Here is a 20,738-nt window from a genome sequence, read left to right on the forward strand (position 1 = left end):
TTTGATTGGACAATGCCCCACCTCATCCCAGAATGCTTTGCATTCATTGTGAACATACAAAGCATTCCCTGAACGGTGCCCATGCCAAGTGTGCAACCCCCATTAGTTACAATGCAGCAGGACAGCCACTTGGCATGGCATTTGTAAAAGCAAGGATCACTATAGTGGTGGTGGATACTACAGGAATTCTCTGCTTCCACATGGATCAGCCAGGTACAAAATATATACAGTATACTTACATTTTTCCAGCTTGGAGCCTTGGAAAAATGTAACTATGCAAAAATATCTATGCCTGGAATTCAGCTTTAAAAGATTAAACTTGATCCTATCCCTCTACTTTGATGTGATGAGTGGTCTCTGACAAATAAGGAGGTTTAGGCCTCATTCACACAGGCGCACCAATCCGTACAGTCAAAGGGTGTTCTTCACCGTCACAGGATGCCCAGGTGTTCTGCGCAGCCTGTTGAAATCAATGACAGGCAGACAACTGCATGGATCTACAAGTGCTTCCTGGAATGTAAATCTATGTGGGTTTGATGTATGAGTTGGAACACTATCCTGGATCACATGTGAATCCTTTGCAGGTGAAGAATGCCCTTTTGGGTAGTTACGCCCATGTGAATGAAGCCTCAGAATGTGGCAAACCACAACTTTTGGTTTGCGATTTGGTTTGAGATTTTGCATTTAACCTTTATGGGACATTACTATAACAGATAATGTTTACAAAAGTCAATCAGTGCAGATCAAAAATAAAGAAGCAGCTGTAGACCATACAAACCAAAGCAGCTGTACAAAGTGGTTTATTGCTAGCAACTAACATACATGATGAATATTGCACATGTGAAAAGTCAGAACCGCTCCAAAACAAAACATAAAACCTGTAGACCTTATAAAAACAACTCCGCACCCCTCTTCATCAACAATGCAGGTTATCACTTTTTTTTTATAAAAACGGCAATTGCCAATGAAATTCCTTTTAAAACAAGAAACTATTTACATAAATACTTTGGTAAGATAGGACGTAAAAAGGATATATAGACTATATAAAGATAGGCACTGTACAGTTACTGCCACCATTAGCCACAGCAGAGTGTTGTTAGGAGTCCATTCACTGTGAAGCAGCTTATAGTCAATATTTGGTACCGAATGCAACAGTCTTTAGTACAGGGGAACGGCGTGCTCTCAAGACGCGGCTGTAAGGGCTGTTCTCCATAAGAGCTTTCTGTCCAGGAGTCCTGGCAAGCAGGTTGCGCAGGAAAGGCTTTTTCTCTGATGACTGAGCAGGTTGCACATTTTCATTATTACAAAAGCGTTTGAAGCCAGAAGGTGTCCCTTGTAATCGTTGTACAGTCTGGTACTGTTCTGCAATGCAAGCTGTCTTTTTTCGAAGATCCATCTTTACCAGGGCCATGTTGTTTTGTAGTTCTGCTAGTGTCTTCTCCTAGGAAGGGGAAAAATATTTGATAATGTCACTTAGACAGGAGAGAGGCAAGCTGACCAGCAAATTAAAAAAGGGAGAAAAACAATCCTATAGATGACTGACCATTCCAAAAATCACAATCTTAGCAAAGACCTTTCCTACACAGTAACTCCTTGGAGTCATCCTGAAACGGTCTTTGGGAAAAGCCTTAACCAATACTTGGTGATGATTAAGAAAAAAAAAAGCTGCATTTAGGTTGGGTATACAGGTTGTGATAGGTCACATTTTATGGGTTACTGAGTACAACGGTGTCATTCTGTCCACAAAGACAGACTGGTGATAGTGCAAAAACCAAACAGGGTTTCCATAACATCAGCGAATCCAGCACCACGTGGTACTATCTCATATGTAAAGAGGGTGGAGGTTACCATAAAAAAGCTTCATAGTAAATGAGCAAGATGGATAAAAACAGGCTTCCACCACTATAAAGGCCTTAGATCCAAAGCATTGTTAAAAATGTGAATGTGGTAGATCTAAAAAAGAAATGCAGTGACATGGAGAAACCAACCTGTTTAGACAAGATATCATCGCATGTTCCCAGAGCTTGTCTTAGTTTTTCTGCACCAGTAGAGTGGCAGCACGCCCTATGCATCTGCTGCAGAGAGTCTCCAAATTTCTGTATCTCGGTGCGTAATAATCTGACATTCTAAGGAAACAAAAAAAAAAAAAAAAAAAAATTATGGTAAAAGATCACTCTAAATACCTGCTGAAAGCCACCACCCTCAGATCTACCCTAAAGATTCTTAGCCACTATTGAAAAAAGAAAGCAGGCGGGTGTCCGTGCAAAAAAGCAGGACTGCAAAATGAAAAATTCTGGGGAGCATGCGGTCCAGAAAAAACTCAGTCAAAATCTGTTATGTTGACTTCTTATCATTAGTCAGAGTCCCTTGTATTCTAAACTAGAAGTCAGTGGGCAGGATTTATTAAAAATGTTAAAAATGTGTTGTCCATAGCAGTTAGCTGACTTTCATAGTTTAACCTTCATTAGAAAAGCATTTTTATTAATGTCTGATTAGTAGTTAGTTATTTATACAGAGTCTCTCTCCACTTTTTTTAATAAATTAGGCCCAGTGACAGTTTTAGGTTTAATTAAACCAACATAAAATTTTAAAAACATTTTGAGAGAAATGTAAGCTAGGATTCACATCTTTAAATAATATCTATCTCATCCTGCATCATCAGTCAGAAGACAAGGGACCCTGCAAACACCAATTTAATGCAAGCAAAGCAAGGACAGATAAAGGTCTGCAAAGCAATGGGATCACATCTGCTCCCCAGAACCTTTGGGTGATGGAAGTGTGAAAAGAGATATAAGATGGTTACCCAAAGAGCTCTTGTGTGCTGAAAATCTGTGCACGTGTGATGAGAGCCCAGAAAATATTTCTGGAAGAGCAAAATAAAAAGGAAAATTTACAGCATAGAAAGACCATTTCACACTGAATACACTGCCAACCGTCTTCTCTGAGGTCAGCACAACACTGCTAAATAAAGAACCATGCAAATAACTGATTTTCTGCACAATCATACTAGCTCACATGCAATTGGGTGTAACATTTGCAAAGCCAATATAGGATACAACGGCCACATGCAACACTATTTATTTATGCACACATTTTATTTTTTTTTCCCCATTTGAAGAGCCATCTCATCCAAAGTCAATACTTTGGTTTTGGCTAGATATCAACTGCAGGATTTACTTAGCACTGTAACTACACTGTAGAATTCAGATATTTACATTGTGCTAAAGTACTGTGTTAATGGTTTTTCACAATACTACAATGCATTGAAGAACTATTCATTTTCAATGGCACCCAAATGCAGAAGTCCATGTGCAAGTCTGATTTTTCATGCATTAAAGTCCCCTGCCTAAAATGAATCGGCTCACCTTAAAGCATAGTAATTTAATGCATATTAATGTCAAGGGGCTCTTAGTGACTGCTGTATAGAGGTATGCACTTCGTTGCTCTAAAAATGTGGACGGCATAAGGTAGTTTAAAGCGGAGTTCCACCCAAAAATGGAACTTCCGCTTTAGGTATTCTAGCCCCCTGACATGCCACATTTGGTTGGCATGTAATTTTTTTGGGGAGGAAGCGGGTACCTAGTTTTGACAGGTACCCGCTCCCACTTCCGCTCGGAGCGCCGCCCTGAACGGAAGTTCTCCTCTCCCCCTCCCTGCAATCTTCTGGGACATGTCAGAGGTCCCAGAAGATTGCTGGCAAATCTTATTGGTTTGCGCAAAAGTTATTGCATTTACTAACTAATGGAAAGATTTTTGTCATTTTTATTTATTTATTTTTAACGAGTAATGGCGGCGATCTGCGATCTTTTTGCGGTAATGCGACATTGCGGCAGACAGATCGGACCCTTGACTGACATTGACACTTTTGGGGATACCAGTGTCATTACTACAGTAATCAGTGCTATAGATATGCACTGTTACTGTAAAAATGACACTGGCAGGGAAGGGGTTAACTTTATTGGAGAGGGAGGGGTTAAGTGTGTCCCTAGGGGCGTGATTCTAACTGATTGGATGTGGCTGTGTGTGTGTAACAGCAGAGATCTACAGTCCTACATAGCAGGACCGTATGATCTGTGCTGTTACAGAGGGGAGAATGACAGGCGGCTGCGCTTATATTAGCCGCCTGCCTTTCTCCCGGTGTAACCAACGATCGCGAGTGACCGGCGGACATCGGGTCCGCCGGTCACACGTCCGAGAGCGAGCGGGAGCGCGCCTCCAGCGGCGAGCGCTCACTCCCTAGAGCCTCACAGGCAAGCGACGTAGTACTACGTCACTTTGCCTTTGAGGAGCTGACCGCCGCAGTTAATATTAACTGCGGCGGTCGGCAAGTGGTTAACAACTTGACATTCGAGCCAATTCTGACACTTCACTCCTACATGCAAAAATTTTTTTTTTTTGCTAGAAAATTATTAGAACCCCCAAAACATACATACACATATACATACATACATACATCTCAGAGGCATGATAGAAAAAAAAATGGCGGGTGTTGCAATTTCTTTTGGCACACGGTATTTGCGCAACAATAAAAAAAAAAACTAAACTTTTTTTTTAACCACTTCCATACAGCAGTTACGATTCTAGGACAATATCCCCCCTCTAACCCTAAGTCCAGGGGGATGTTTTCCGGTGGGATTTTGTCCTGATACCAGCAGTTACACCCCCTTCATGCCCAGGCCAATTTTCAGCTTTTAGTGCTGTTGCATTTTGAATGACAATTGCGCGGTCATGCAACACTGTACCTAAACCAAATTTGTCATTTTTTCCCCCCCACAAATAGAGCTTTCTTTTGGTGGTATTTTATCACCGCAAGTTTTTTTCTTTTTTGGTAAACAAATTAAAAAAAAGACTGAAAAGGTTGGAAAATTTTTTTTGTTTAGGTTATAAAATAGATGCGTTTTTTTCTGCACTAATGAGGCCACACTGACAGGCACTGAGGGGGTGGCACTGATATGCAGCACTAATGGGCACCGATATGCAGCACTGATAGGCGGCAATGGTGGGCACTGATAGGCAGCACTGATAGATGGCAATGGTGGGCAGATGGCAATGGTGGGCAGCACTGATAGGGAGGGCACCACTGGCCAGCTCCCTGATTGCCATCCCTGGTGCCTATAGTGGCACCCCCCAATGTTCTGATTACCAGCACAACACAACAGCCAGCAGCAACACAGCGTCATTCGTCACTTCCGGTTAGGTGGTTTCGGTCCGTGGAACGCGGAAGCACTGGACGGCCGAACACCTGGGAACACCCGATGAGCTGATCGTGAACTTCCTTAACAGTGAGTTTATACTAACTTTCCCCCGATATACAGTTGTACTACGTCATGGAAGCCTCTCTGCTTTTTGTATACTGACTCCCTAGATGATTATCACTGAGCAAACTGCGAACAAACGAGCCTAATACAGGAGCCCCATAGGCGCAGCAGAAACAAATAGGCAAAGTGATACAGTGGGAGAAGTAACAGCCGAGCCCTTTTGGAACAAGGGAAGCAGTCTGGTAAGTGCTTTTACCATGGGTACAAGCACTTGCACTCAGTGCTGTATCTTGGCCTAGGCCAACAAGGCCCAGGCCTAGGGCGGCACTTTGCAGGGGGGGGGGGGGGGGCAGCAAAAAGCTGCACCCTTCACGAAAAAAAAAACAGTCTCCTCGCGGCACGAAAAGGGTCCCCGCCGGTTTACGCTTCACTTTTTGTATAGTGCCAGTCTTATGTGGTGAATTGGGCTGGAGGGCAGGGTCCAGGAGGCAAATCAGTCTGGTACCCCCATAAAGCGGTCACACTGCTACCTACCAGTATGATAATACCGGCCGGTGAGGACATTCAGACAGACCGCCGACCACACTTAATACAACTGGCCTGACGGCCGCCAATGCTGATAAGTGTGGCACTGCAGCCAAATGCTCCGCCTACCCTCCTCCGCCCCCAGGCACTGATTGGTGCTCATATGCTGCACTGATGGGTGCTAATAGGCTGCTTTAATGTCCACTGATGAGGCGGCAATGGTGGGTACTGATAAACTGCACTAACGAGGCTTCACTGATAAGGCAGCATTGATATGCTGCACCGATGGGCACTGAGGAGGCTGAACTTATGGGAACTGATGAGGCTGCACTAATAGACTGGTTGTGGTCTGTGGTTTACAGATGACAGGGCGTGTCATAAACAGGAAGGGGTGGGTCATATTTAAATTAGGGGGTGCACAAGTTTAGTTAGGCCTAGGGCAGCACAAAACCTAAATACGCCACTGCTTGCACTCCTAGCACACGCCGACTGGCACCACTCACACATAGATTGGAATTGTATTACTTTTTCTTTGATCACGATTATAAGTTTCACCCCCAACATGGGGATTTCACAATAAATGTATTTATAGCAACAACTTTTTATTCACTTATTTATAGCACTTTGGCACTTATGTAAGTAGCACCAGCCGGTTGGTTTACATAGCACAAGTGAACTTTAATTAATTTCGGCTTCAACTAAATAGAATACAGATCATTTCAATAGCACTGGGCACTTTGTTATATTTTTTGCACATCTTTGCCTAAAAAAAACCAAACCTTCTGAGCACAGTGCACTTTTAATATTATTTAAGATTATTATAATCTATATACTTTTTGCACAATTTGGTTCGTGCAAGGTGGTAGCGCCCCAGACCAACAAATCCTCAAACTCCAATTACCTTTTACCCTAGTGGTAAGTTGGAGGCAGCACAACCACCTGTTCCATTTATGTTCAAGTATTAGTGTCACATCCCACCCATTCCGTAGCACAGTTACACCCTACTTTTTTTTTTTTTTTTTAACACACACACACACACACACACACACACACACAAATGATATCTGGATGTCATAACCCCTACTGGAGGAGATTACAGAGTAGATCGGAGGAGCGATGCAGCCAATAGCAGGCTATAAAGCATTTTTTGACCCTACTGAATTGTGGTGGTCGCACCACCCCAGGTGAGATTGCTCCTGGGGGGGTCACTTGGAGTTTATTTACAAGTTGTATGCACGGAAAAAAGTTGCACCAACATTGTTTATGGATCATCACTTAAAAATTTCTATATGTTTATTTCACTTGCATGTTCATCTGATGTATACGTTTGTGTGGTGATTGCAATATATACAACTATATCATTTGCACAGTATTTGATTTTGGACACTTGTTTGCTATATATAAATTTCTGCAATTTTGCACATATTTGTGTTTAAGTACCTGAGCACTTTGGACACTTTGTTTATAAATCAACATACATTTGATTTATATATATATAGGTTTGATTATAGAGGTTGTTTGCGTACTAGTAGAATGGCAATATATTATAAATTGAGTCGATTCAGTACAGCTGTGGGATTGTGACCATTGTCAGCGACTTCGCTTATTCATTCAGGGAAACAAGAAGCTCGCAGGATATTATATAGTTTGGTAAAACCAGAAATAGCAGCATAAAATCTCTAGACAAATGAAACAAATTATTTTTTTTCCCCCCTGTAATAGTGGAAATACCAGATAAAAAGGCAGGGATTCAGAATGTGAATGTTGTGTGTAGGGAACCGTTAAGAGACACAAGGTGAAAATATCACACGTAGTGCCAGACTACCTTAAAAATATGCTATTGCATACTGCTCAAAAAACTGTAGTGTAGCAACCAATACACTATATGGAGATGGTTCCACTTGCTCCACTAGTACAGAGATACTCATCAGTCCAAGCTGCTGCAGGGATAACAGACCCATAGAATATTCAGTCTGCTAGGCCATTTGGTACAACAATACCCTAGAGATGGCTTCTTGCAGGATCTCCAGGGTACAGTTCATTATAAGTCATTCCTGCACTTGTACAAGGGGCCCGGGTACAGTCCTTTTGGCCTATTGGGCATAGTGACTGTACGGGATGATGCCCTCCGCTATTGGGCGTAGTGACTCTTCCGGATGAAGCCCTCCACTATCCCATCAGGAGTGCCAGGAATAGGCCCACAGCATGAGACTAAAGCCCAAGAAAGGAGATCTTCAGAAAGAAATCTGTTCGCACAGGCATCACCTAAGAGTGCCATCTAAAAACTGAGGTTTAGCTGAGCTGGGAGGGTTACACTTGGGCAGGGATTTCAGCCTATTTGTGGCCAATTTCCGGTCACCACAAAAAGGATAAGTTCACCTTTTGGAACGTGTTAACATATTCTATATATAGGGTGTAACATATCCACCGGCCCCTGCAACCCCCAATACACCATTGTGACAGGGAGTGGTATCTTCTACCCCCCCCCCCACCCCCCCCACACACACTTTTTCACAATCTGCAAAGAACGTGGCTGTGTGGGGCTCCGCCCATCCACATCATTCATTCACAGTTCTGTGAATGGAAAACTACAAGGTCCGGTAGCCTTTGCAGCAGTCAGCTTATAGTTCTCAATGAACTGCCACGGCGCTGTTGAGCACTGTGGTAGTTCATCGATGCTACCTGTTAGTGTCATTGGCCGTATGCGGTACGGCCAAACAGCTTACACATAGTCTGCAAGAGCCCTGCATTTCACCCACAATCTGCTGATCATGGGTGCTACGCTTTTCAGGCTCCCAATTAAAAAAATATTAAATGCACATTTTACCTGCAAAAAGATGTGCATTTATTTTATTTTTTTAAAAAAGGTGATCCGATTCTTAAAACGTGTTAGCGCAACCCAAGTAGTCATGGTTAAGAAGTGCCCTGTATCATACAATTTGGAAAACTCATTAACTTTACAACTGCAATGCAAAACACTATGTTCATAATGTGAAAATACCAAGGGCAGAAGAGAAAACTGGTCACAATCACATTATAAACTATCCTATTACTAAATAGATGAAACCTTTGCAATCAAAAAGGATCAATAATGGCACTCCTTAAGTCGAACTGGATTGCTCTAAGATTTCTGTAAGATGAAACTCAAAACTGGTACAGTTATGATAAAAACAAGAATGTTTTGGCTTACCTTTTGCCCTTCTTGAATCTTTCGATCTACATCAGCAGTGAATGTCCTTGCAGATGAAGGCGGCTCACGTATCATCTTAAGTCTTTCAATTTCTAGGTTACAACCATATTACATTTTTGATTAAAAAAAAAAAATCCAATATATTACAATGCATTATTTTTCTACAAAAGGTAGGAAAATTCCCAGTATGTTAAATGTGCTCCCAATAGGCAGAATTATTATTGGGATGCAAAAGGTTTTGTTAAAACTGATACTACAAACTCCACAAATTATCATGCCTAAGAACACACACAAGTGCTCACCTTCATTCTTAGACTTTAGGGTTGCATTCAGATCTGCAATATCCAGTTTAAGTTTATTTACTTCTGATATATCAGATGATGCCAGCCGCTTGGATCTGCGCAGAGGAACACCGTCCTTTTTGGTACTTGTAGTGTTTAATGCATCAGGAACATCTTTAGCTTCCTCCAGAGCAGCTTGCAGATCCTCAATTTGCTCATCTCGTTCCTAGAGTCAAAGACAAAATATGTGAATTCCAACCATTCACATGTAAAATATCTGAAATTAAAGCGGAGTTCCGGCCTCAAAAATTGATAATCGATTTTGGGCCATCCGCTTGCTAAGGGGAACCTGAAAAAGAAATGGATACTGGCGATTTTTTTTTTTTTGGTCACTTACCTTATTATAGAAGAAAATCTACTCACCTTCCTTCCACTTCCTCCCTCTGCGCCCGCGCCATCACTTCCGGTTTGCGATGATTCCTGGGAGCTGAACGTCATCGCTCCCAGGATTCAATGCGCCTGCACCGGCCCCGCTCGTCACTTCCGGTGCAGGCACGGCATTCACTGCTAAGGATTTATTCAATGACATTTCTTGATACCAATTGCCAGCGTTTTGTTTTAAGATACTTGGCCTATTTCTACACCGTAGTGCTCCATCCCTCTTTCTTACATATTTTCAGAGTCTGCAGTTCATTCTGTATTAAGGATTTGGCAGCCTAGGTGTCACAGTATACATTGGTTCTACCCCTTCTTCCACAGCCAATTGGTACCACGATCCGGCAGGAACATATCCAAGGGATTAGCGCCAGGACAATTTTTTGTTTGCCTATTCACCATCTGACTAGGAGCGCAGCAACCCCTCAGGAAGGGGAGCATCCGAGGCAACCACATCAACCTCTGAATCAGGGGACATCTCCACAGATGGAGAAGGCAGCGGCCGTTTACAGCCATCAACCCTTTTCATGACTAAATCAACTTTAGTCGCAAGGCTTTCCAGGGAAGCTGAAATTGCGGCCAGCAGCTGCGATACGGAATGTCCAGGAGTCGCACAGAGTGAGTCTGAGAGTGAAATTCCAGTTTGGGACTCCATAGTGCAAATTGCAAAAAAACAGACTACTGTAGCTTTAAGAATGCAGATCGCGGTATCCACCACCAATCGCAGCGGGCTGCAAAGAGCCCCTTTAAACCAAACTCATAGCAGAAAGTGAAAGGATATGCCCGCAGGGACCCTTAATACTTTACCACCTCAGACACAGCCTCCTGAATCTTCCACAGAATGGAGTGAAGCAGGAAGTGACCTCGGCTCAGCAGCAGGAAATGACCACACAGGAAGTGATGTCAACTGGTAGGGATACACTGCCAAGTATAGCACCAGGGTTACACAAAGATGGATGCCCATACAAAACAATAGGAAGCTACAGGGAAAATGGCTGCCCCATACAAGTCTATAGGGAAAAAATTCCATTGCCCACATTTTAGATGGCGGCGCCCACAGCGCACCATGCGGCTAGGGACTGACATGAAGGCCTCAGGAACCACAACAGGAAACAGCAAGCTCAAGGTACCATGTCACACAACCCCCCCCCCCCCCCCCTAGATTATCCAGTATGAAGCCCCGGCCGGCATCGTTGCTTGTAGATCACCAGGAATTTCTTTCCTGAACACTAGCTAGCGAGTAAAGAAATAAAAAAAAAATTTCTGAAAAGAATAAAAATAAAAAAAAAAAAAAACTCCTTCTCTAGGCAGATAACAAAACTGATGTGCTGGGTTGTGCAGTGTGGGGGTTTATGCCTGAAGGGACAGCCCCCTGGGCATGTGTATTCAAATTCCAGCCTAGACTACTCCTGATGGGAAGAGCATAAACCCACTCCGCTCATGGAGATGAGGCTGCATCTGTCGATGGACGATAGAGAAATGGCTCCAGGTGTACCAAGAGCCGCAGCTTCATACAGCAAGCACAAGGGCTACAAGAAAATGGCGGCCTGCGGAGCTACTGAGGAACCTCGGGGGGACCCCCCAGCCTCCTGAATGGGATCGATTGGAAGTTGGGCCAACAGGTAGAACACCTCCCCCCCTATGGTTCGTATGGCGGCGTGCCCCCCCCCCCCCTCCACGCCTGAAGCTCGTACCCTGCCCCCAGGAGCAGTCACCAACGTCTCAATATCCCTAGTGGTGAGGAGGAGGGGTAAGGTAGATGTGGGGTGCGTGACAGGACAGAGGGGAACCCGGGATTGTGAGGGTCCAACCGTCCCAGGGAGGGGCCCGTATTTACCCCAAAATCCAAAAATCCCCCAGGGGAAGAGAGGGGGACATTTACTCACCATACCGGAACAGGCGGGCGCCATCTCCTGACAGAACCCCTCTCTGCCGAAGTGGGGGGGCTATCGGCCAAATAGGATAGCTGCGACTCGGGCCTAGACCCGGTCGTATGCGAGCGACCTGGCGAGACGTTTAACCTCTTGCCGACCGCCGCACAACTATTTACGCCGGCAGCCAGCCCCTCACAGGCAAAGCGGCCTAGTACTACGTCACTAGCCTATGAGGCTCTAGGGGGCGAGCGCGCACCGCTGGAGGCACGTTCACGGACCCGCTCACTCGTGATCGTCCGGTACAGCGGGAGAAAGGCAAACTGCTAATGTAAACAAAGCCACCTGTCATTCTCCCCTGTGTAAATGCAGAGATCATACAGTCCTATGCAGGATCGTATTTCTCTGCAGTTACAACACACACCGCCACATGCAATAACAGAAGCACGCCCCTAGGGACACACTTAACCCCTCCTTCTCAAAGTTAACCCCTTCCCTGCCAGTGTCATTTTTACAGTAACAGTGCATATGTATAGCACTGATTACTGTAGTAAATGTCACTGGTACCCCCAAAAGTGTCAAAAATGTCAGTCAAGGGTCCGATCTGTCCGCCGCAATGTCGCAGTCCCGGAAAAAAAAAAAAAAAAACCACACAGGTGATCAAATACCACCAAAAGAAACCTCCGTTTGTGGGGGGGAAAAAAAAAAGGACATCAATTTCATTTGGGTACAGCGTTGCATGTCCGCGCAATTGTTAAAAGTCACACAGTGCCGAATCGCAAAATAGGCCCTGGTCAGGAAGGGGGTAAAATCTTCCGGGGCTTAAGTGGTTAACTCGCTGGGCCAGCCCCCGTCCAGTGGGACTATTTTGCGGCTGACCCTGTGAGGAGCTAAGGTCTGCGAGCGCTCGTTGGCCAGCTGGGGTGACCACTGGAACTATACATTCAGCCCATCACCCAGATCCAGCATAGATGCTTGTAGATATCACAGGAATAAATCCGGAAAAAAAAAAAACACTATCTAGAAAAAAAACATTGCCAGAACCAGAGGTCCCAGCAAGGAACTAGGTCCTGACTAGGCAGATTAAAACTGACATCCTATAGCAGAAGAGAGAGGGTGTACCCTCTGGGACTGTCCATAGGCGTAGCCAGAACATTTTTCTGCCTAGTGTCCTACTCCTGTAGGGGGCAGCATAACCGTACTGATATGAAGATCAGAGACTGCGACCGTCAATGATTCTCTCCCAAGTACTAAAAAGAGACACAGCATTATAGTTCAATGTGCAAAGATCCCAGGACATAACGTAAGCAAACTCAAGTATGCAAAAGCATGGTATTTTGGTGTGATGCACAAAGGTCCTATAAACCAAACATTAGTTAACCAAATCTAGCATTAGAAGAAGAAGAAGAAGAAGAAAAAAAAAAATGAATTTACCTGAAGCTCTCGCTTGTAATAGTTTGTGAGTGATTCCTTTAGGTTCTCTAGCCTTCCCTCATACATCTCTTCCAAAAGCTCCCGTTCATCTTCTATTGTCTCACTTTAGGAAAAACATCAACTTAGCACAGTTTCTGTACAATATTGGTTAGGTGTTAAAAATCAATATATAGGAGGTACCTGAATTGAGATTTCTGTTGCTGCATCATTTCCATCATCTCATTACAGACTTCTTTCCTAATCGTCATCTCGATGGCCAATTTTTCTTGACGTTCTTTAATTACAAGCTGCTTCATATTCTCAATTACTTGTAGCAGCTCCTAGCAGACAGAAATTTACAAGCCTGTAAGCAATTTGTTTTCTTTTTAAATTAAGCAACTGCTTTAAAGAAAAGCCTATCTGCAACAAACCTCTCTATTAAACATTGTGATATCAGCTTGAGTATCACTTTCCTCATCAGAAGCCTCTGCAGCATCTTCATCATCTGTGTAGCTGCGATTGGCTAAAATACTGCTCTCTTTGAGAAGAGACTGAATAGTGGGCAGGTTCATTTTTACAGGAGGTGCTTGGACAAGCTAGGGTAAGAAAAATAAATAGTTTAGAACAATTAAAGAAAAAAAGAGGCCAAACTGGCAACACACAGAACACCCTCCTACCTGGCTAGCTATTGCCGAGAATTTCATAGCATGTAGGGTTTCATCATAGGTGGAAGCACATTGATTGATGTTCACAATCATACAGGATTTTCCTCGGCCAGTGAAGTAGGCTTGGAAGACCCGAGTCAACTTGCTGTCCCTGAACGGAACTACATTCTGTCGCAGCCTTAGGATAAGAACAATTTAAGAGAGTACTTCTACTGGCAAAACACCAATAGTGCAGAAAGACTCAAATATTGTTCACATTATGTACAAAAGTCACTTACTTTTGTTGATTTTGTCTCAGGGCACTGATACAGCGTCCCAAAGTATGAAGAGATGTATTGATATTTGTGGCCTCCTTCAGCCGATCCCCGCTTCTTTGATCTTTGCATCGCTCAGATCCAGCCAAATCACAGAAAGACAGCCTGCAGGAGAACACATTCTTACATTACAAAAGACAAACAAACAGAGAGATATTGTATGCAAAGGAAGAGTGTTTCTCGAGGTTTTAATATTGCCTTATTACAGGGGAGAAACAGAAGTCAACTATGGCTTAAAACATAATAATTCAAATGGCATACATTTGAACGGCCATGCTGCCACACTTGCTTGTTCAGGGTCAGTGACAATAGCAGTAAAGCAATCAAGAGGTTAAACTATCATAGACAGACACCTTCACTTTAAATACCAACGCCAGGTATGGTATTTTTACTTTGTGAACCTTTAATATTTTATTGTAATTCATGTTAGGTGTCTCAGCCTCTGCATATGTTCAGTTGCTCTCCATTTTAAAGGCACTGCTGAATATGTATAGGTCGATCAGCTGACAGCTTTAAGCGGAATTAAGCCCCCCTATCTTTTACAGCCAAGGAAGCTGCTGCACACGTGACAAGTTATGACACCAGCTCTTTGATGATTTGACAGTTTGGTTGAGGACATAAGTAAATGTAAAAAGTATGTTCCTTGCTAAAGAACATTTTTTTTTTTTTTTTTTTATCAAGTTTTTACAGGTAAAGTACCGCTTTAACTATTTTTTTCCCTTACTTTAGAAGCTCTCAGTAAGCGCCACTTTGTGTGGCTGGAATGTACAGCAGGTTCTGTATTCAAAAAAGCACAGTACAGTGATTACTTTGAAGCGGTGCTTTGTGAACGGCACACCAGAGTGGAGGAACAGAGGCAAAGCACCAGAACTGGTGTCCATCATAGACCCCCCACCCTGATGCAGCAGTGAGATGAAATCCTGTTTCCCGCTGTACATTCTAGCAGCACCTGATGAAGCTTAGAGGGAGCTCCCTAAAGCTACAGGTAATTTGTTTTAACATAAAAGTTACAAAATAAATAGTTCACATTAGAGCTGCACAATTCTGGATAAAATGAGAATCACAATTTCTGAATGACCTCTGCGCAAATATAGTGTGACAAAAAAAGATTTCAACTATTGTTATTTTATTCTCTAGGGTCTCGGCTAAAACAAAATATCTTGTTCTAAGTAATTTCCCAACAAAAAAAAATTGATTTTTGTCTTACTTTAAAATCCTTTTCGCTTATGTTCATTGACGAACACAGCTCCAGAATCTTCTTGACCATTAAAGATGTCCCAAAGCAGTTTGACACATGAAGGGTGGGGAAAAACACAGTAGGGAAAATACCCAAAGGCGAAACCTAGCCAACCAGGTAAGATGGAGCTCAACCAGGAACAACTATAGCTCACCTGAAAACAATACACCCTCAAAGAGGACCAGGTCCTCTTAAACCGTGGGCTGCAAAACCTTGCAGCCAAAAAGCACATCTGCAGATGCCAAAACAACCCCTTTAAAATTTCTGTGAAAGTTTGCACAGACGACCAGGTGGCTGCCATGCAAACCTGCATCACTGACGCATGATGACAAGAGGCACTAAGTGCCCAAGTAGAAATGCGCCTTAACAGGGAAAGGAGGAACCTGACCCTTAATTGAACCGGCCTGCACCACCATGTGTCTGATTAATCTGGAAATGGTCGGGGCCAACCCTTTTCGGTGTCCACCCGCAAGTACAAATAGCGAGTCGGATTTCCTAAACTACTTGGTAGCCACTAGGTACACCCTGATCGCCCGGACCACATCCAGAGAATGCAAGGCAATCGCCTTAGGATATTTAGGTTTGGGACACAGGGAAGGCAACACCATTTCCATGTAGATGGAAACCAAAAACAACCTTAGGAAAGAACGACTGAAAGGGGCAAAGCACCACTATCTCTGAACCACCAGGCAAGGTCAACGACAAGACAACACTGCCAGCTTCGACGCCCAAGTGCAGAATTAGTAGCCACCAAGGCTACTGAACAATGTAAGCAGAGGAATCCCAAAAATATTTTCAAAAGGCAGTTTCTGGAAAACCAACAGCACCAAACTGAGGTCCCACGGAGGCAACAAAGACCTAACTGAAAGAGCCAAGTGGCGAACCCCCAGAATAAAAGGTGTGAATCAAAGAATGCATGGCCAAAGGACGTTGAAAGAAAACCTCCAAGGAGGAAACCTGGCCCTTGATGGTACCAGAGGCAAAACGCTGCTCAGCACCTCGGTGGAGGAAAGCCAAACTCAGTCAGAGACTCTGCTCGCAGAAGATGATCGTCCAGGTACTCCAGTACCGCAATCCCCCGCTGGCGCAACAATACCAACATCGGGCCTGCCATGAATTGAGAATACATCGTAATATAACGTAATATGAAGGTAAGCGTCCTTGATAGAGGCCAGGAGATCCTCTTGATGTAGGGATGCCACTACCATACGAATGGACTCGGTTCAGAATATCTGTACCCGCACACAAAGCGGTTCAGAGCTTTGGAGGTCCAGGATTGGACGTACCTTGCCTTTCTTGCTGGGAACTGTAAACCGCTTTGAAGAAACCCTTGAAAACGTTCAGATTCTGGAATCGAAAAAAAAATCACCCCTTGTAGTAGCAAGTCTTACACCGCCCCGAAGAGCCCTCCCAGGCGGTCTGGGGATAAACACAGGTTGGAAGCAAAGAACCTCTCGGGAGGATAAGCCCAAAACTCGATCTAGTAACCAGACCATATCAGCTCGTGGACCCACCTGTCTTGAATCAGGAAGGTCCACCGGTCCGGAAGGACCCGCTCTCGGCTTACCAGACCAGGTCCTATTGAAACCTCCGGAGGAGGTCCTTACAGACTTGGATCCCTTGTCTTGAGATCCTGCTTAATGATATCATCCAGGGAGAATCCAAACAGGCAATCCCCCACAAAGGGAAGATCAGATAAGGCAGTCTTGGAAGTCAGGTCCGCAGACCAGCATTTCAGCCATATCCTGCACCGAAGGACCACTGCTGTCACGGATAGCCTAGAGACTAAGGGAGCTGCATCCAGAAAGACATCAGACAAACTGCAGCCCCTGGATCAACCGGTTCGCCAGCTTCACAAAGACAGGGAGAAGCTGTCTCCCCCCCCCCCCCCTCCAGATCCTGGTGCAAAATCTATGCCCACTCAGACAGTCTGGGACACCAAGGCTATGGTGAACACCGGCCACAGTAAACATGGCAGACCAAAGTCTCGACTCTGTCAAAGGGGTCTTTAAAAGCTGGAGACTCCTCCACCGGAAATGGGGTGCATTTAATCTGCCTGGAAACCTGAGAGTCAACCACAGGTGGGACTCAACTTTATTCAACAGGGACTCCATAAAGAGATACCATCTAGCGAAACGCTTAGACATCGCCATATTGTGTTTAGGACAACCCCACTGACTCGCGACAATTTTGTCAAAGTAGGCGGGAAAAGGGAATACCTTTGCCACTTTTGAGGAGCTGCAGGTACCAAAAAGGGGACCGGCGCATCCGACACAGCAGCTGGATCCTCCATTTTTAAAGATACCCAAACCAATACAATCAGTGCCTCCACCAGCGCCTTTCCATGCGTGGCTGCAGTAGAAGAGGAATCATCCCCACTATCAGAGCACTGTTAAATGCGTGGACACAGACCCAGAAGAGGGTCGCTACATACCAAGCTCACCCTGAAACATAACCAGGGGAGGTCGTCGACTGCGATCCCGCAAGGGAACACCGGCCAAGGGTTCACAAATGGACCACCCATGAGACCCCACAAAAAAAAAAAAAAGGGGGGGTGGTCGCCATCCATAGAGGACATAACCCCCTTAAAGGGAGGCCCCCTGCCGTGACGCGCAGGCAGGGTACCCTCGTCCAAACGACGGCAAAACTGTCACTAAAAATTAAGTGCCCACACAGCGCCACCCAGATCAAGAGAGGTGCAAAGCTAACCATATGGCCCAGTAGGCCACAGGCTAAATTTTTGTGGGGGGGGCCGAAAGACTCAGTGTGACCGAAATTTAGAGGGGCAGGTAGGGGAACCTGGGAGGTCCCCACGTCCACCCCAAAAGGCCACCAAGGAAAAGGGGGGGGGGGGGCACTACTTACCACACCATGGAACCGAGTGGGCACCGCTCCGGGCAGACCACCGCACCATCGGGGGTGTTGCAGGCCAAGAGGCATGCTGCACTCAGGTCAGGACCAGGTTGTATGTGCCCTCGCGAGACATTTAACTCGCCGTCCAGTGGGGCTAGGTCACGACTGACCTAGCGCAGAGCTGAAGCCTGTGCACACTCGCTGGCCGGACTGGGGAGACTGCTAAGGATCTAGAATATCCAGTTCCTCACCCAGTCCAGCAGTTGATTGTAGTTCGCACAGGAACAGAATATAAGAGGAAAAAATGTTAGGACCAGAGATCCCAAGCAAGGAACTAGGTCCTTACTCCCAATTAGGCAAAGAAAAAAAAAAAAAAAAAAAAAAAAAAAAACTTAGCGCCTATAGCAGAGAGTGGGAGTATATCCCCTGGGACTGCCCCATAGGCATTGTAAAGCTTTTTCCTGCCTAGCGTCCTACTCCTGTAGGGGGCAGCATAACCCAACGGTCAAGAAGATTCTGGAGCTATGTCCTTCAAACGAAAGAGAAATACTGATTTTATCTTGTAAGCAATTTTCAGAAAAAGGCTTAGTCTTTATTTAAGAGGTTAAACTGCCCTCATTTACAGACGGAAGTTTCCTTTGATCTAAAAGAACAAAATTATACATTGTAAAACATTGTGTTTATAGTTATCTAGCAGCCTTAAAGAGGAAGTAAACCCTCATCGACACTTTTACCTATAGGCAAGCCTATATTAAGGCTTACCTATAGGTACTGTAAATATCTCCTAAACATGTACCGTTTAGGAGATATTTACCTTACATACAGCCAGTGACGTCACTGGCGCATGCGCTCTGAAGGAACGGCCGCTGGTGCCGTTTCTTCAGAGCCCCGTGCCGTGACTCTCGGCTCCCGCACACAGGAGTGACGTCACCGCGGCTCCGGCCAAGACGGGCGACTGGACATGTCGCCCGTCATACAGGTGAGCAGGCGGCACGGCGGGGGCTCGTTCTTAGGCAAGTATTTCATAATGAGCTAGTATGCGATGCATACTAGCTCATTATGGGTTTCTCTTTCAGGTTGCAGCAAAAAAAAAAAAGTGTCATGAGTTTACAACCTCTTTAACAAGGTTGATAAACATTTCAAAGGCTCTTTCTTCGACAGCTGTGAGTTAGCAAAGAAATTGAGTACATGCCGTTTTAGTATCACGAGGGGAGGGGGGGGGGAGAGAAGGAGTTAGCGATTTTTTAACTATGAATTGTGTAGCTCTAGTTCACATAAAGAACTGTGCCTCAAGTTAGGCTTTAAAGACATCAAGGGCAGCGCTATTTCTAATTTTACCAGTCTTGAAAAATTTCCATTTTCTGGACTTGTTCTCACATACTTACTCGCTGATCTTTGGGGTCATATCATGCTTTCCCTGCAAGTGAAGGATCCGGATGCAAAATATACTATGACTAAAAAAAGGGAATAAAAAAAAAAAAATTAAGGGGAAAGTTATTGGCGTTAAGAATACTCAAACAAAACGCATACATGTATTTTGCATGTGCAATAAAATTAGGGATATATTTATAAAGCAGTAAATGAGACTTTTACCAAATATTAACTAGTGGTTACTCATTAATACATGCACCTGGAAAATTCCCCTGCAGTGAATGTCCGATTCACTGCTTTAAATGTCCCATAAGTGTTCTTATGAATATGTGGATATTTTATAGTACAAATGCTTGGGATGGCACACTTGGTATATAGGTTTTTTGAGACAGGTTTGCAATCTGTGATATTTGCACATTTCCGCTGTTTACATTGGTTGGGAGTTGTCAGAAAAAAAAAAAAAAAAACACAAAAAAAAAAACACACAAACTGAACATTGCAGCACTATGTAAAATGAAACTGCAGAAAGTGTTGTAAATTAATGTAAAATATGTTTAAGTGACAAGTGTTCTTGTTTTGTGTATATAAAAATGTCCATCCTTTATGGCTACTATGTTTGTATAATTATGCCTAAGAGATGAGCATCAGTGAATTTATAAAGATTTTTGTCTGCATCAATATAATTAATTGAAACACAGACTCTATGCAATCGCCTTCTCTTGAAAACATGTGTGCTCCATGAATTACATACAGTAAGCATTCTATAGATGTGGAGTGCCACATACACAAAAATTCTAATATCATACTGGTACCTACTAAGGGCCATTTAATTCTGGTGTAAATTTTGATGACATTGCTATAAAAAGGTTAGATTCAGATGTCAGTTTTCTGTGACGAGATCCCTAGATGATTTTTTATTTTAAAAATATTTCCAATATTTAGCAAACATTTCATTGCACCTTCTGCTGGAATTCTGATTTAGGTGGGTGCTGGCAAAGCTCTGATTTTTCCTTCCAACTCTCAGCACTTTCCAAGCTTCATCTGCACTGTGTACATTAATCCAATTGAGGTCTGTGAGAAACATTTGTAAAAAGGTAAACACTAAATTAATTTTATAATGATAGTTTGAAAAGATTGTAACATTTGTGTGACAATATTTGTTGACAGAGAATTTCTTGCTCTATTTAGGATTGTAGCAAACATTCAAAAATTTGTGTATACTCCAATGACTGATCATATCAGGCAGTGTAGTCTGTGTCCTAATAGAACTGCCAAGGATTTCAAAATAAGCTATAGAGCAGTGGCCTTCAAACAGCAGCCCGGGG

General features: G+C 43.9%; 1 protein-coding gene across 2 annotated transcripts in view; it reads right to left on the reverse strand.

Annotated features, from left to right (window-relative positions):
- Nucleotides 1-1,010: 1,010 nt before the first annotated feature.
- KIF20A (kinesin family member 20A) overlaps nucleotides 1,011-20,738 on the reverse strand; it is a 46,522-nt gene continuing 26,794 nt past the window's right edge. Inside the window, exons 8-19 of one of the 2 annotated variants that reach the window (XM_082256609.1) lie at nucleotides 20,373-20,484; nucleotides 19,428-19,496; nucleotides 13,917-14,057; nucleotides 13,651-13,816; nucleotides 13,405-13,569; nucleotides 13,175-13,314; nucleotides 12,995-13,097; nucleotides 9,276-9,480; nucleotides 8,974-9,065; nucleotides 2,804-2,863; nucleotides 1,989-2,126; nucleotides 1,011-1,441 (exon numbers count right to left, since the gene is read on the reverse strand). In XM_082256609.1, the coding sequence (XP_082112735.1) occupies nucleotides 1,130-1,441; nucleotides 1,989-2,126; nucleotides 2,804-2,863; nucleotides 8,974-9,065; nucleotides 9,276-9,480; nucleotides 12,995-13,097; nucleotides 13,175-13,314; nucleotides 13,405-13,569; nucleotides 13,651-13,816; nucleotides 13,917-14,057; nucleotides 19,428-19,496; nucleotides 20,373-20,484 (1,703 nt within the window). In that variant the 3' untranslated portion in view covers nucleotides 1,011-1,129. The remainder of the gene's footprint in view (nucleotides 1,442-1,988; nucleotides 2,127-2,803; nucleotides 2,864-8,973; nucleotides 9,066-9,275; nucleotides 9,481-12,994; nucleotides 13,098-13,174; nucleotides 13,315-13,404; nucleotides 13,570-13,650; nucleotides 13,817-13,916; nucleotides 14,058-19,427; nucleotides 19,497-20,372; nucleotides 20,485-20,738) is intronic. The other variant, XM_082256610.1, reaches the window with a different exon arrangement.

This window comes from Pelophylax lessonae (assembly GCF_965119305.1).
Source record: "Pelophylax lessonae genome assembly, chromosome: 4".
NCBI classification, from domain to species: domain Eukaryota; kingdom Metazoa; phylum Chordata; class Amphibia; order Anura; family Ranidae; genus Pelophylax; species Pelophylax lessonae.